We start from the raw sequence: 14,298 nt of genomic DNA, 5'->3' as shown, positions 1-14,298 counted from the left end.
TTAAATCTCAATTACATTTGAAGAAACATATGTGATACACTTTGTGATGTTTTCAAATTAGGTCAAACTAACTGTTCACGCAGAGGTGATGGGTGGTACTGTTCTGCAACAAGTGTTTGTTGTCGAATACGTAGTCAATCATCAGATGTGTGACGATTGTCATCGCAGTGAGGCCCAAGATTACTGGCGTGCCTCCGTAGGTTTATTGTTTAATATACATATACTCAGATTTTGAATATTTGACTTTACTAAATCACAGATGCAAGTACGAATAGTAAGGACAGAGGTTTTTTATTCCAGGTACAAGTGCGACAAAAAGCGATAAATAAGAAAACATTTTTCTACTTAGAGCAGCTAATTTTGAAGCACAAAGCTCATGATCAGACATTGGGCATCAAGCCGATTCACGGTAAAAATCTGGAAATTTAATGATGCTCTTCTTATGTACCTCTTGCTCATTCCGTACGAACTGGATAACCTGATTGAAAAATATGTCGTTTCATTTAGATGGTCTGGATTTTTACTATGCCAATGAAAGTGCAGCTCGAAAGATGGTCGATTTCCTGGGTGCAGTATTGCCTTGTCGCTCTCATCACTCAAAGAAATTAATTTCACACGATATTCATAGTAACGTTTATAACTACAAGTTCACATTCAGGTAGAGCAATTGTTTTTGTTAACCTAAATTGCAGTTCTTCTTTATAGTGGAACTTGAAAAAAAATGAAACTCCCTATTGTTACAGTGTAGAAATTGTACCCATATCGAAAGACAGCCTGGTGTGTCTGCCTAAGAAATTAACACATCACTTGGGAAGCATCAGTCCGATCTGTCTTGTTTACAGAACAACCAACGTTATTCATCTCATGGATGTTTCATCAGGACAAAGTAAGTGACACTGAGTAAAAACCATTCAATGGAAATAATTCAGTTCTATTAATTAAATAAATTTTAACAGTCGCAGAAATTAATGCCACAACATATTGGCGATATCCGTTCAACAGTATCTGCAACCCGAAGCAGCTTACAGAGTACGTGGTGATGGATATTGAGCCGATAAAAGAGAAAGATAAAAAAATATTTCCTGGACAAGGCGCAGTATCTAATAAGGTGAAATATATTGAGTTGTGCATGAAATCCTCATTAGTCTCGTTACGTATTTAGTTTCTGAATTATCGCTTTCCTTATTCACTATTCAGCATGTTGTATCTGACGTTTGGCTCGTCAAAGCTTCAGAACTTGGAATAAGTGAGAACACTGTTCACACGCGAACGCATTTGGGATACATCCTAAAACCAGGTGATTCTGCTCTCGGGTATGTTGATCCAAGCTCAATTATTTTTACACCTGAGACGATGAGCAAATTTTTGCAACTATTGCACTATAATGTTTGAATTTCAGCTACGCAGTAGGAGACAGCAACATAAATGATACAAATTTCGAAAAACTAGATGGAGATTTGATCCCTGACGTAATTCTAGTGAAAAAGTTCTATGGCCACGATAAATTGGCACGCCGTCGAGCCAGAGTGTGGAAACTGAAACACATGGCTGAAGAGGTGGTCAGCATGAGCACGGAGAACAAGTATGAACCTCTTTATTTTCATTACTCAGATTACGGTACACGATTTTTGAGCATTGAATTGAACTATACTTCTAGTGATTACAACGAGTTCTTGGATGAATTGGAAGAAGACCCAGAAATGAGACAGAATATAAATATATTCCGAGACACCAGCAAGCAAATCCCCGTAGACACAGACGAAATAGATCCAAGCATTCCACAAATTACTCTCGAAGAAATGCTTGACGATCTTGTGATAGATGATACCGACATGGCTGAGGTCTATCAATGAACCATAGCAATACAGATATTATTATTTACTTATGTGTATTACAGGTATACAGACAACTTTAAAACATGTTGAAGAAAATCAGTAAATATTGTTTTCATATTTGCTGATAAATTCTCTTCAAGATAAGTCATAAATTTAAGCATTACTTATGTTAACAAATTTATAACTTTCTTGTAGCCAGAATAAAAATGTCGAGACAAGCGGTGAAAATGAAGGATTCCTACATTGCACCCAACTTACTTTTTTCTTATATTACAGAAGTAGGAAAATATATTTGTGAACGTTCATGGAAAGTGGGTTACAAACATAACACTCAACCATACGAAACTGGTATCTGCTAATTTTAAGACCCCCACTGAAATTTACCGGTCCAAAAAACGAGTTTAATGTATAAGCGATTTAATCAGGTCAATTTGTAATCCTACTTATGTAAAACAAGTTTTACCTATCCCGTTAAGACTCTTGAATTAAACGCATGTGATACGTGCTTGTAAATTCACGTGTACTAGCATGACAAGTGATACCATCAAGTATCAGTGATTTAAACGTGGTTAATATTTCCAATCAAAAATTGAAGCATTGGAGTGACACAAACAGATTTTTTACACTGATAATCAATCTCTATCAAGTTTTTGCACAAACAGGTGTATATTATCAATAAATAATCATCAATATATGTGAACATGGCGTCATAATACCCGGCGGTGTTATCAAGAATAATTGACAATTCCATGCGAATGTAGCATGATATATTGTGTAAAATCAGCAGAAAAGAGTGTGAACCGTATTACGCGCACACCCACTTGAATTGTTGGTAATCGTTGTTATTGTTATTGTTAAACTCGATTTCCTATATATTGATAATAGTTTCTGGGGAGTGTCTCATTTCTCCGGCAACATGAAGCTGTCATGGGTTTTCGTTGCTGTCGCAACAACCCTTTTCGTACAGAATGTCATGTCGAATACCATTTCTACTGCCGAAGGTGAACAATTATTTTCTTTAATAATAATTAATAGTACGACAAATGAACGATCAGTAGCAATTTAATTAATCTTTCATACTTTTCCTCTAAATCTAATTTTGAATGTTCTAGAGAGGCTGGTAGCAGCTATCACGGAAGAAGTTGATATATTGGCAAAGACCGGAGTCGTTACAGAAAAGCTTAAGGCGTACTTAGCCGACTTGGCTTTTCCAACTGTGAAACGGAGCACTGATTTGACCAATTATATCGAACAAAGATCATCCCTTACGTGCACATTATGCACATCTCTAGTCAACGTTATTATGGGTTACCGTAAAATAGGAATGGCTGAGGAGACGATCATAAGTACAATCACCACTCTTTGTGTCAATCTGAACATTGAAGGGGAAGACGTTTGCCGTGGAGTTATAGAATTGAACGCGGTGAGTAGTTGTAGAAATTAACAATAAATTTATGATCAAAATTATTATCTATAAAAATTTTGTACAATCATAAACCATTGAAAATTAAACTGGTTATTTTTATTTACAGCCCATTGCGTTCTATATTGTCGATCACAAGCCAAGCCTTGCTGCTGCATCTGTTTGCGGCATAGTGCTTCAAAGTAGTTCTTGCCCATTGACAGACGAGGAATTTGAATGGACAGTCGAAGTTGATGACAGTGAACCTGTGCACATATCATCAGAAGAAACCGAAGAGACATTCAGGATTGTCCAAATATCTGACCCTCATTATGATCCGGTTTACGAAGCTTATGGTAACGCGTACTGTGACGAACCTACATGTTGCCGTGTAGGTCAGAATGATACAAACACAAGCGGAGCTGTTGCTGGCTATTGGGGAGATTATAACGATTGTGATTCACCTTGGTACGCTATCACAGATACGCTAGACCAGATTAAGCGTCAGGAACAAGTAAGAATTGAACCGATTTATCTAATATGCATGATAAGATTGTTGCAAACTCATCTAATCCCCTCCAGGAGATAGAGTATGTTTACTTTACCGGAGACATCATAGATCATGGAGTTTGGGAGACAACCAGAGAAGGTAACATCGAGTCCATAAAGAAAACATTTAAGCAATTGTACGAAACCTTTGGAAGCGTACCGGTCTATCCTATTTTTGGAAACCATGAGCCAAATCCGACCAACGTGTAAGATTTCAAAAAACTCTCTAATTAAGTTCTATGACTTTTCGTTCAGGCTTTGGCAGAAGTTACTTGTCACTGTCTTCAGGTTCGCACCTTCCGATGTCACCGACGATGAGTACGAGGTGTCCACATCATGGCTTTACGAGCTGTCAGCGGATATTTGGATACAATATGGATGGTTGCCAGAGTCAACGCGTTCCACAATTCTGGAGGGCGGTTATTACACACTATCGCCGAAAACGGGATTTAGAATCATAGCTCTGAACAACAACATCTGTTACGTTTACAACTGGTAAGCAGTTAGGCTGAAACCTATTTTAAAATTTTCTTTTTATTATCATGTATCTAACTAGTTCAAAAAAAGGTTGTATTCCTTTTTTCCAATTTCACAAAAAATGTAACGTATACAATGGTTTGAAAATAACAGTTACGATATTTTTCGTGCTAAGAGTTCTCTATATATAGCACGAAAATCATTGAAATTCAATTGCCTATAAAATTTGCAATTATGAGAAATGCACCCTCATTATTTCAAGTTACCGTACCCAATGCACTTATCGAAATTTAAAATAAAAGTTTAAGATAAAATCTAATTGGGAACGAATTTGGGGGTGCGGCTAAACAATATGGTGGCAAGAACTGTCACTTACGCAAATAGAAGAGTACGAAAAACTCAACGTAAGCTACGAAACTTTAGTTACTTTGCAAGAAATCGATGTCCCGCAAAAAATACGATGCAAGGGGTCTTTTAAAACTGAATATGGCTCACTTAGCGTATTGCAGAATTTTATCATAAGATATGACAGACCCATATTGTCGTTATCAATATATAGAATGCTCCCCTGAATGATTTCTGAATGCATATGAATAATAGGTGAGAAATTGTATGACTTTAGGTGGCTTTTGTACGAGCCGCAAGATCCGAGTGGTCAATTGAAATGGCTGGCCGATACCCTTCTGCAAGCAGAAATAGATGGAGAGTTTGTTCACATTCTGGCGCATGTGCCTCCTGGTACTGGCTCTTGCCAATACACGTGGGGAAGGGAGTATCGAAAGATCATCAACAGGTTTGCCCACATTATTCCGGCAGAGTTTAATGGACACAGCCACAATGACGAGATCCGTATTATCTATGACTTGGAAAATACAACCGAAGCTATCAGAGTGGCTTGGAATGGAGGCAGTATCTCGACGTACAGCGACGTCAATCCAAATTACAAAGTTTACTCAGTTAATGCCAACAACTATGTGAGTCCCCTTGTTTGTCGTATTCATTGTGCGAGTGGACAAAGATTGATCGAACGCAATTTTTTATCTAAACACACAGAGAATCGAAGATGTTGACACTTGGATCTACAATTTAACTTTGGCCAATGAAACACCTGATAAAAATCCAGCCTGGTTCAAGTCTTACTCTTTTAAAGAACAGTACGGACTTGAAGATCTCTCGCTGACTTCATTGAATGACTTGGTGCTTCGAATGGCAAACAATCGTTCCATTATCTCAACTTACTACGGGTAAATAGTGGTTATACAGTGATGTAATCAATTGTAATGTGTATTTATGTTATTTATCTTACTTTTAATTCTACAGTCATTTTGTGAAACAATCCGACCCGGGACTGGAGAGCGGCTGCAGCGATAGTTGCCTCACTAATCAACTCTGCAAGATTGTTACTGCGGTTGCTGACGACAGTACTCAATGTGATTACTTCACCAGTTTGGCTTAACAAGCAAAGACTCATTTACAGTATATAATCGGTCTGCGATGGTAACATGGTATTAATGAAATGAATAATAACTTCTACGATTGTATATCAAATATTTCGGCATTCACAGTTTCTGTACACGTATCAATATATTAATCGTTGCAAATATACTTGACACCGTTATTCCTTGTAATCACGTACTATTATATAAATATATATATATACACACGCCAACTGACAATAATCAGTTGAAAGAATACAATTGTATTCCGACTTTGTACAAGTATAAATTCATGTAATATTGAAAAGAAAATACCTTGCGATATTTTCACCCATATTTAAGGATCCTCGAGGGGCACCCACTTGATCTTAGGTTTATCAAATAACTCCTTTCTCGACATACTGTCGAGATATTTCATCTGAAACAATACATTAATCATTAACATCAATGGAAGAATAACAATTTAACTATAAAAATTTAATAATTCGTAAATACCTGCTTTCTGACATAGATTAATAATTTCTCTACAAGCAGGGGATCGTTACATTCTAATTGAAATATTCTTCGCCATATTGCTCCAGCCAATACTTTGTCATCCCCATTGACTCCCTCGTCGTATCCGATTATAGCGCAGTTGAATTGATCCGACAATTCGTTGAGATGCATCCTAACGCCAGCTGGATTTTCACTCTATGAGGAAATTTCGAATTACATCAACAAATTCACAATCTTTATTTTCTCTTGCTTTTATTCAACTCACCCATAATTCCTTAGCTCTACAATTGGCATCTCCCCACATCGCCTCAACTACAGTATTTCTAGCTAGTCTACCATATTCTTCTTCAGCCATCGATCTTGTCATCAACATCCATACGTGCAGCTCTGTTATTAAAAACCATGAATAATATGTGTCTTTCATATTAAATTCTGCAAATAAAAGAATATCATTATAAACATCAGCGGTATATCATATATTTGAAATGCTATTTTTAAACATGGTCCATATTCCCATTTACCTTCGAAAAATTGAGCATAATTGATACTGTCTGCTATAGATTCATACATTAGGTAACTGCTGTATTTGACTTTCTGTAAAACAATTAACATCATATTTCATCAGAATAAGATTTGTTAATAGGTAAAAATTGTGTTCGATTATTGAATGGTCAGTCCGATATAAATACATTCAGGAAATGTAATTTATTCTTACATTTTCAGCCACATTAAATAGATTGTACTTCTTGATCATCCTCACAAGGAAGCTATCCTTAGGATCGACACTCAGGATATCCGAGGCTTGCGATATGTTTTGATTTTGTTCGTTCGCTGTGGATGTCGAAGCTGTTCGGTAATTAAATTCGAGGTGACAAACCGTCGGGGTAATTTGTCTCGGATTCGACCTCGGAGCGAGAAGCGAAGATGTGACCTTGTAAAATTAAATTTATAATTTATATGAAAAAATGTGCATATAATGGGTCAGCAAAAGATCAGATAACGTGTATAAAAATCATTTGAATATCTAAAACAGCAAAGCTATAAATGAATAATTGTAGGTTAATCGTAACAAAAGAAGCCGTCATTCATACCCGAGCCAGAAGAATTCTTCGCGACAGGGAATTCATCGTATGTCAGCTGTTTAAATCTGGGATATCCAAGAACTTACGCGGTGCGAATCAGGGATAGAAATGTTCATACAGAGATGCTGTTTCACTTCTGCACGCAATGAAGATCGTTTGCCCAAGGTGCTGCCCATTTATTTCCGGCAAACGGGCAACGTCCGAACCTTCGTCTAAAAATGGAGGCTATCGAGGAGTGAAACCGCACGTTACGACAAAATATATCATCGATATATAAGACATTTATTCACGGAGTGACCTGGGACGGTTTCACGACGGTAAATATAATCCCCTTTAATTGATATACGCTTTTTTTTCCTACCGTAATATTGATTTTCATGGTTTAAAATGAAGGAGAGACATGCCATGTTTTTAGCCCCCTTGATCAGGGGGTGATTCTTGATTTTCACCAACTACATTCGATTCGGATTGAATTACATCCTCAGCAACGACCACACTTTGATTCTTTGCTAAATTCTAATTCTTACATAAGTTTCAACCCCTTGATTAATCCGGTTGCAGCTCCAAGCGCACCGCACTTTAACTATTCTTTCGTCGGCATACCCCATTTATCCATGTAACTAAATCCACTCTATCATTTTTCACAGAATGTTTTTAATTCAGTTTCCGATCACTCTGGAAAAATGTAGGATCGACGTATCGATTCTACACCTCATTTTTTCCACCTGCTGTCTCGAATCACATCGACCTTATTTAGCTTCCATAAAGATGTGTGCAAACATTTGCCGCTAATTGCATTCAACGTCGACCAATATTCTTCTTGATTTCAACTTTCCATGATATGTTCCAGCAAGTCGATCAATCCTGTAGATGATTCATGTAACATTTCAAACCTTAGAAAAAAACAATTTTTCAAAGCCCAGAAATAAGTCATCGTAACCGTCAAGACATCAAGTTTCTAACATAATTGGCTCTGGCATAGAAAAATTAGAGTTAGAATTAACACGACTTTTTTATTTCTCTTTGGTAAACTTCATCTGACTTAACATTACTCCAGAAAAATGTCATCACATGTTTAGCCGCATTTTGGTTCCCACATGTTTTCACACTTCGGCCATTTTCTACGACATATTTTGTTTAGTATCATTTTCAGTTAACAAAGGCTATGTAATAGAGATCCAAGGTCTAGAGAACCAGCGCAAGATTTGATATAGCATTTGCATGTTGAAAATTTGCAGATTCTGCAACGACCTTGTTGAGTTTTGACATCGGCTGTAAACCTCATTTTAAATTACATTTGTCAATGGTCAGTCGGTGTTCTACCCAATTCTGGTCGCTCTGTTACCCTTATTTGTAAGGGTGTAATCATTACTATCAGCAATTATTACTCTTACAAATATTGGTATTGAAAATGATTTCTTAAATTTGAGAAGCAGTTGAACGTAACCGTCAAGTCGAGAAATTTATGGGAATTAAGATTGGATTATTACATGATTGTGAGTAGATATGTTGGATTAGAAATGATCAAAAGGTATAATTTATTTCCTCTAGTGAACTTTGACTAGATTCAAATTGATAGACAAAGAAGTCTACAGTGTGTTGATCGGCATATTGCATATGACACAAATTCAAATATCAGCCATTTTCTTCATTGTCTGTTGTTTGTATGCTTTAAGAAAATGAAGTCTGTGAAACCGAGAACCAAAACAAAAAAGAACAACGGCAGATTTGGGAGGGTGAAATTTGGAAATAAGGAATCTGCAGATAATTCCAATCCTGACTTGTCCCAGTTGCGCAAGCCGATCGACATCAGCGTGTCGAGTTTGCTGCAAGTTACAAAATTGCTGGAAATCGGTGGTGAGGAGGTGAAATGCATGCTAGCGTACGAATGCGACGTTGTATATGAATGCAGAGTCTGCCGCAGTCTGTTCAGAAGTCTGGCCAACTTTATATCGCACAAGCGGGTTTACTGCAGGGAAAAATTTAATATCGCTCTTTTCAGACGGAGTCACAATGACCACATCGTGAGTAAATCAATCTTTCCCGTTTCACCGACATCAAGTTTCAAAAACTGAAAGTGTATCATTTACAGATATCGGAGGGTGCTTTTATGTTCGATCCAGAATTGACGGAGGATGCTAAATGCAAGGAAGACGACGACAACATTCGAATACTTCGCAGTCAGGTTGTCAGAGATACATTAAAGAAAGATCTCACATCTGTCGTCGACATGCTTCAGAAAAAGCAAAGCGATGAGGAGGACAAAGATTCGTCGCAGTTCAACTCTGAACCAAAGAGGTCCAAGCTACCAAATCGCCGAGTGAAGCTCAAGCCTGAAATGAATAAGTTGAACCAGGAAATCATCCTTGAGCCGATAGACACAAGCAAAAATGCTGTTTATCAGACTGCAAATGTTGTTCCTCAGTCGTCGGCGTTGCAAGCTGCCGATCTTATGAAAGCTCAGGTAAGGAATGAAGAGTCAGGTGACTTGAGTATTACAATGGATCAAAATTTGCATTGGGATGTAGAGATTGTAAATAATATATGTAAGACAAGGTATTCTATTTATATTTTGTACAAACATTTTATTTTTTTTTTTGCTACCACCAGTCTGCGTACTGATGCTCGCAACTCGAAGCGTATGATGGATTTTTTAAAATCTATTGTATGAGTTATTATGTAACTTGGTTAATTAATAAATAAATCAACAAATAAAGAAAGTAACTGAAACAATCTGGATAATAGGCGTATTTTCGATTTTTGCAGATAATAGAGCTGCAAAACATGATTGGATGCAATACTGCAGTCATTTATTCCAAAGGTGAAACCGTGGACACAAATCTGTTAGAGAAGAGCGACAGTCCCTTGCAGATATACGGCAGCGATGAAGAGCAAGCGGAAAATGTGGAGTCAAAATCTCCTCAGAGTTTGGTGTGCTCAGTGTGTAAGTGTTGCGATTCAACTTTTGCGTAGCAGTGCTAATCCTTGAATTGCACGTTAACTACCGGGGATAAATGTAACTCGTATTTATAGCCCATGTAATATTTTTCATTCATTCAAGGTAACGCAAAGTTTGCCACCAGGAAAACGTTGACCTACCACATGAAGTCGTTGCACGTCTCGTATCGAAAATGTTATCCGTGTCCTTGCTGTAATAGTACATTTGCAAATACTTGGAGCGTGTATCGGCACCTTTTCAAAGGTAAAAATCGAACTTTTATTCTGATTCGTTTTTTTGTCATTCATTTGCGAGGGATTTTATTATACGGCATTGGAGCAACATGTAAAGCCTTAATTACAGTTCACAGAAAATCAAATGAGCAGGTGAGAAAACTCCGTGCTCAAATACAGGAAAAGGCATTCCGCAAGGAAACCACTGGAGCTGAGGATATAGAAAAGGAAAATGCCATGACAAAATCTTTGAGCACGTCGCTGCAGGAGACAAGCAATACTACTCAGGTGAATATACACTCGTGAAAACAACCGAAGGGCCCTGGTGTTTTTGAAACGCTGTGACTTTGCGTTAATTGTGAGTAGAAAGTTGAATCAAAAACTATACCGAAGCTGAAAATCTTGGCTTCAAGATCCATTTTCCAAATTTAGTCTATACGCACTTGTTCTCGAGTCATCCTATCTTTAAGTCACTTATGTCATATTTGTAAAGTCAACCTTTGACTTCGGCTGTCATATGCAAGGAACATATTTTTTTTCATGTTTACAAGATAACCATTTTGTATCTCAGAGTTTTTCCCGTAAAACAGTGTTTTTCAAACTTTGTCGGCGATTTTTTTCCGCCAAGTTGTCCAATATCATAAGAAATAGAGTCCGAAAAATTTTGATCCTATGTAACAAGTAACAAGTAAAAATTTAACATGAGTAAATTAAAGATAGGATTACTGAAAAAAAAATGCGTATAGACTGAATATAGAAAATAGAGCTAGAAGTCAAGATTTTCAGTTCGGTATTGTTTTTGATTCAACTTTCTATTTGTAATTCATGCAAAGTTATAGCGTTTCAAAGATAGACCTTTTTTCGGCCAAAAACGGAGGGGCCCACGAATTTTTGCCACGGATACATTTCTGTTATTTATGACATATGAGTCACTCGTGTAGAAAATCTGTAAAAGTGAGAAATGTTAGATAACTTTAGCAAATACTTTCAGTTCTTATAAATTCTGTTAAATATGGTGTTCAGTGCGCTCTTTATATTTTCAACTATTACTTAATCCAAACCAGCTGTTCGTGATTTTAATTGCTCCAAGCACTCTCGTTCTTCGATTATCAATATTTATTTAAAAAGATGATAACAATTTGAACGTGTATGTAAGGTCTGAACTTCATATACGCCAGCACTCATAACCCTCTGTCTTTTATTAACCGTCTTTTTAACCCCAACGTTTTTAAAAATACTGAAGAAACGTTGCAAAATATGACATATCGAACTAAGAAATGACAAAAAGCTTCGTTTTGGTCAAGGAAATAGGAAAAAGTTATGGGATTTTCAAAACTAAATTAGGTAGCTACCCTGACTTCAGTATCTTAGTAATTGACGAAAATTAACACATTACTTTTTATCCAATAATTTCAATTTCTTGTTTACAGGAATGGATGGACCATTTTGAGTCTGATCTAGAGCTCCAGCGCTGTGGCGGTTGCGGTCGGCGGTTTGACAGAAGAGCAGCGCTGATCTCTCACTCGCAATCGTGTCAGAAGCGAATAGCTGCCTGTAACGAAGCAGCAACAGCGAGCAAGGCGAAGAGATCAGAAAAAACTCCGTCGCCCATCGATCAACCGAGTGATAGCCAGCCGTCACATAAAAACACACTTGAACGCACCGTGAGAAGTTCCCAAAGTACTGAGAAGCAGGTTTCTCAAAATACCGAATCACCATGCATCCAGAATTTGGTCGATACCTCAAATTTGGGCTCTGAAGAATCACCTTCGGAGTTGATCAGTAATAACGAGACTTCGATACGAGTAGAGAATGTTTCCAGAATCAGCGACGCCGACTGGGAAATGATGGGGAATAATTTTGGCAAGATTTCAATGAACAGTGATTCATTTCTGACTGCCAGTTCTCTGTTCAATAAAGATCGGGCAGTCGCATCCGACGACGAACTGGCACTTGCCAACAAAGTTCCAGATTCCCCCGAAATTATATTTACAAGCATGGACGAATCCAGGACGGTCGCGATAAGCTTCGGTCCCAAAAGGAGAAGAATAGCTCTCTTGAGAAATTCCTCAAAAGATTTATCAAACAGCTCAGGATCTCCAACTGTTTCTAACAAAATTGAAAATCCCGTGAAATTGGTGCCACCGAGCAGTGAAAAGCAGACATTTAGCACAGATCACATGAAAATAATGGAGAATCGAATAGCGATGATTGCAAATGTTCGAAAGCTACAGTGCTTGCCGTGTCATAGGAAATTTACATCGATGACAAATTTGAGGAGACACATGGCTATCCACATAGGTTGGAATCGATACCGCTGCAGACTTTGTGACTTCAAGTGTTTTGTTAAGTGCGATTGCGTAGCACATTGCAACAAAGTACACGACGCCAAGAACAATAGAGCCGTTATTGCGGATATGGTCATTCAGATCCCGCCTGATCAAAGTGCTCTTGCCCAACAAATTATGATGGATCTGTCCAATTCTTGCGAAGGTAATCCTGAACCAGATATTATCGAAGTCGCGTCACCGCCGTCCAAGGAAGCTGACGTGGTTGAACTTACAAGCAATTCCAACAGTGTCGAGTATCTGCAGGATAAAACTGATGAAAAGGATATCAAATTGCACATTGAAAAGTCAGTCGACAAGAGCAAAACTGAAGCAGGTTTGATTCTTTATTTCGTCATTCTTCATATGATTGATGCCAACCGTTTATTATTAACAACCGACTAAATTTTCTTCTATTTCTAGCTAAAGAACAACCACGAGAACCAAATCCGAGCAAACGCGAAGATGAAAGTGGTGATTCAAGCCAGGAAGAAACACCTCAGCAAACGCAAAGCAGACTTGACAAGGATCCAGATCTTCGAAAAATGGTAATGGAAGTAATATTCGGCACGGCGGAGGGCGAACCGGAGTCGAGACCAGACCCGGAAATCCATCGGACAATATTAGAAAGCAAGAGTTGGAAAGCTACAGATTCAGCAACCAAAATTAACGGTGACGAGGATACCAGGAACAGCACAGAGGACAGTTGGAAGAGGAGCAACAATAACTCGAGTACAAAGGAGCCGAAAAAGCGGCCGACGCGAAATCGCGTGAAGCCAGTAAATGAGGATTTTATATACGACTTGACTGAGGTGATCCGCAAGGAATCTGCGATCCACAAAGCTACTGGAGTAACGGGAACCCAGAAGACATTCAAAAAGAAGCAATCAAACCAGCAGCAATCTTCCGGAGAGACCGAAAACGATCCGGAGATCAAATCAGAATCAGCCACACAAGCTTCTGATGTGCATAAATTATCATCAGCGTGTAAACCATCGTCTTTAGTGCACAGCAAAAAGGCCGAAATAAATAATTACATCAACAAATTTTCCCTGAGACAGGCTGAGGTCAGATTACATCCCACGGATGGACTGGCAGTATTGAACAGTGTTGGAGTGACGAACGCACCAGTTATCACGCCAAAGTAAATTTGATTTTTCCTGAGCTTTGAGAATTATTGATAATCTCCATTCCGGCGCATAAATATTTTACCATTTGATTTGGAGAAAAAAATATTCAAACATGATTTACATTACTTAAGAATTATGAAAAGTCCAGTAATGGTCTTTCAAATCTAGCGTTACAGCTGTCATGGATAATATTGAGGATTTCAAAATTTATCTCAAATTTTTCAAAGATTTCAAAGGTATATTATACATAGATTTAGTGCTGTACTTAGAGGGCGAGATGCAGATACAGATTATATGAGATCTGTAACGATTTCTGAAGCTACTTGGGATAAGGAAAATTTTAAAAACCTCGTAGTTGTACATACATACATACATAGATATTCATTAAAGAAAA

At 37.8% G+C, this 14,298-nt stretch overlaps 5 protein-coding genes across 7 annotated transcripts in view; 4 read left to right on the top strand and 1 right to left on the bottom strand.

The window, feature by feature from the left end:
• The window catches only part of LOC124409262 (60S ribosomal export protein NMD3), a 2,628-nt gene extending 647 nt beyond the window's left edge, over nucleotides 1-1,981 (top strand). Inside the window, exons 4-11 of the mRNA XM_046886770.1 lie at nucleotides 62-196; nucleotides 301-409; nucleotides 508-658; nucleotides 744-886; nucleotides 957-1,108; nucleotides 1,198-1,313; nucleotides 1,400-1,582; nucleotides 1,658-1,981. Coding sequence (XP_046742726.1) covers nucleotides 62-196; nucleotides 301-409; nucleotides 508-658; nucleotides 744-886; nucleotides 957-1,108; nucleotides 1,198-1,313; nucleotides 1,400-1,582; nucleotides 1,658-1,853 — 1,185 coding nt within the window. The 3' untranslated portion in view covers nucleotides 1,854-1,981. The remainder of the gene's footprint in view (nucleotides 1-61; nucleotides 197-300; nucleotides 410-507; nucleotides 659-743; nucleotides 887-956; nucleotides 1,109-1,197; nucleotides 1,314-1,399; nucleotides 1,583-1,657) is intronic.
• LOC124409264 (ubiquinol-cytochrome-c reductase complex assembly factor 1) overlaps nucleotides 1-7,451 on the bottom strand; it is a 17,391-nt gene extending 9,940 nt beyond the window's left edge. Inside the window, exons 1-6 of one of the 3 annotated variants that reach the window (XM_046886775.1) lie at nucleotides 7,286-7,451; nucleotides 6,910-7,125; nucleotides 6,716-6,788; nucleotides 6,460-6,626; nucleotides 6,195-6,389; nucleotides 6,015-6,117 (exon numbers count right to left, since the gene is read on the bottom strand). In XM_046886775.1, coding sequence (XP_046742731.1) covers nucleotides 6,037-6,117; nucleotides 6,195-6,389; nucleotides 6,460-6,626; nucleotides 6,716-6,788; nucleotides 6,910-7,125; nucleotides 7,286-7,321 — 768 coding nt within the window. In that variant the 5' untranslated portion in view covers nucleotides 7,322-7,451 and the 3' untranslated portion in view covers nucleotides 6,015-6,036. Of the gene's footprint in view, nucleotides 1-5,898; nucleotides 6,118-6,194; nucleotides 6,390-6,459; nucleotides 6,627-6,715; nucleotides 6,789-6,909; nucleotides 7,126-7,246 lie in introns of those variants that run through there. The other 2 variants (XM_046886776.1, XM_046886774.1) reach the window with 2 other exon arrangements.
• LOC124409261 (sphingomyelin phosphodiesterase-like) lies at nucleotides 2,647-5,881 on the top strand. The gene is made up of 8 exons (XM_046886769.1): nucleotides 2,647-2,836; nucleotides 2,948-3,258; nucleotides 3,368-3,751; nucleotides 3,820-3,992; nucleotides 4,075-4,281; nucleotides 4,886-5,237; nucleotides 5,317-5,507; nucleotides 5,584-5,881. The coding sequence occupies exons 1-8, from the start codon at nucleotides 2,752-2,754 to the stop codon at nucleotides 5,717-5,719; spliced, it is 1,839 nt and encodes a 612-aa protein (XP_046742725.1). The 5' UTR covers nucleotides 2,647-2,751; the 3' UTR covers nucleotides 5,720-5,881.
• On the top strand, nucleotides 7,447-14,298 carry LOC124409259. The gene is made up of 8 exons (XM_046886768.1): nucleotides 7,447-7,593; nucleotides 8,953-9,300; nucleotides 9,369-9,740; nucleotides 10,043-10,220; nucleotides 10,338-10,478; nucleotides 10,578-10,735; nucleotides 11,878-13,111; nucleotides 13,198-14,298. The coding sequence occupies exons 2-8, from the start codon at nucleotides 8,956-8,958 to the stop codon at nucleotides 13,920-13,922; spliced, it is 3,153 nt and encodes a 1,050-aa protein (XP_046742724.1). The 5' UTR covers nucleotides 7,447-7,593; nucleotides 8,953-8,955; the 3' UTR covers nucleotides 13,923-14,298.
• Nucleotides 12,572-14,298, top strand: part of LOC124409263 (tetraspanin-1) — a 29,615-nt gene continuing 27,888 nt past the window's right edge. Inside the window, exon 1 of the mRNA XM_046886772.1 lies at nucleotides 12,572-12,576. The gene's annotated coding sequence lies outside the window, so the exon portion shown is untranslated. The remainder of the gene's footprint in view (nucleotides 12,577-14,298) is intronic.

Source organism: Diprion similis, chromosome 8 (assembly GCF_021155765.1).
Source record: "Diprion similis isolate iyDipSimi1 chromosome 8, iyDipSimi1.1, whole genome shotgun sequence".
In the NCBI taxonomy this organism is placed as follows: domain Eukaryota; kingdom Metazoa; phylum Arthropoda; class Insecta; order Hymenoptera; family Diprionidae; genus Diprion; species Diprion similis.
Note: the sequence above shows the minus strand (reverse complement) of the source record. Positions and strands in the feature narration are given on the sequence as shown.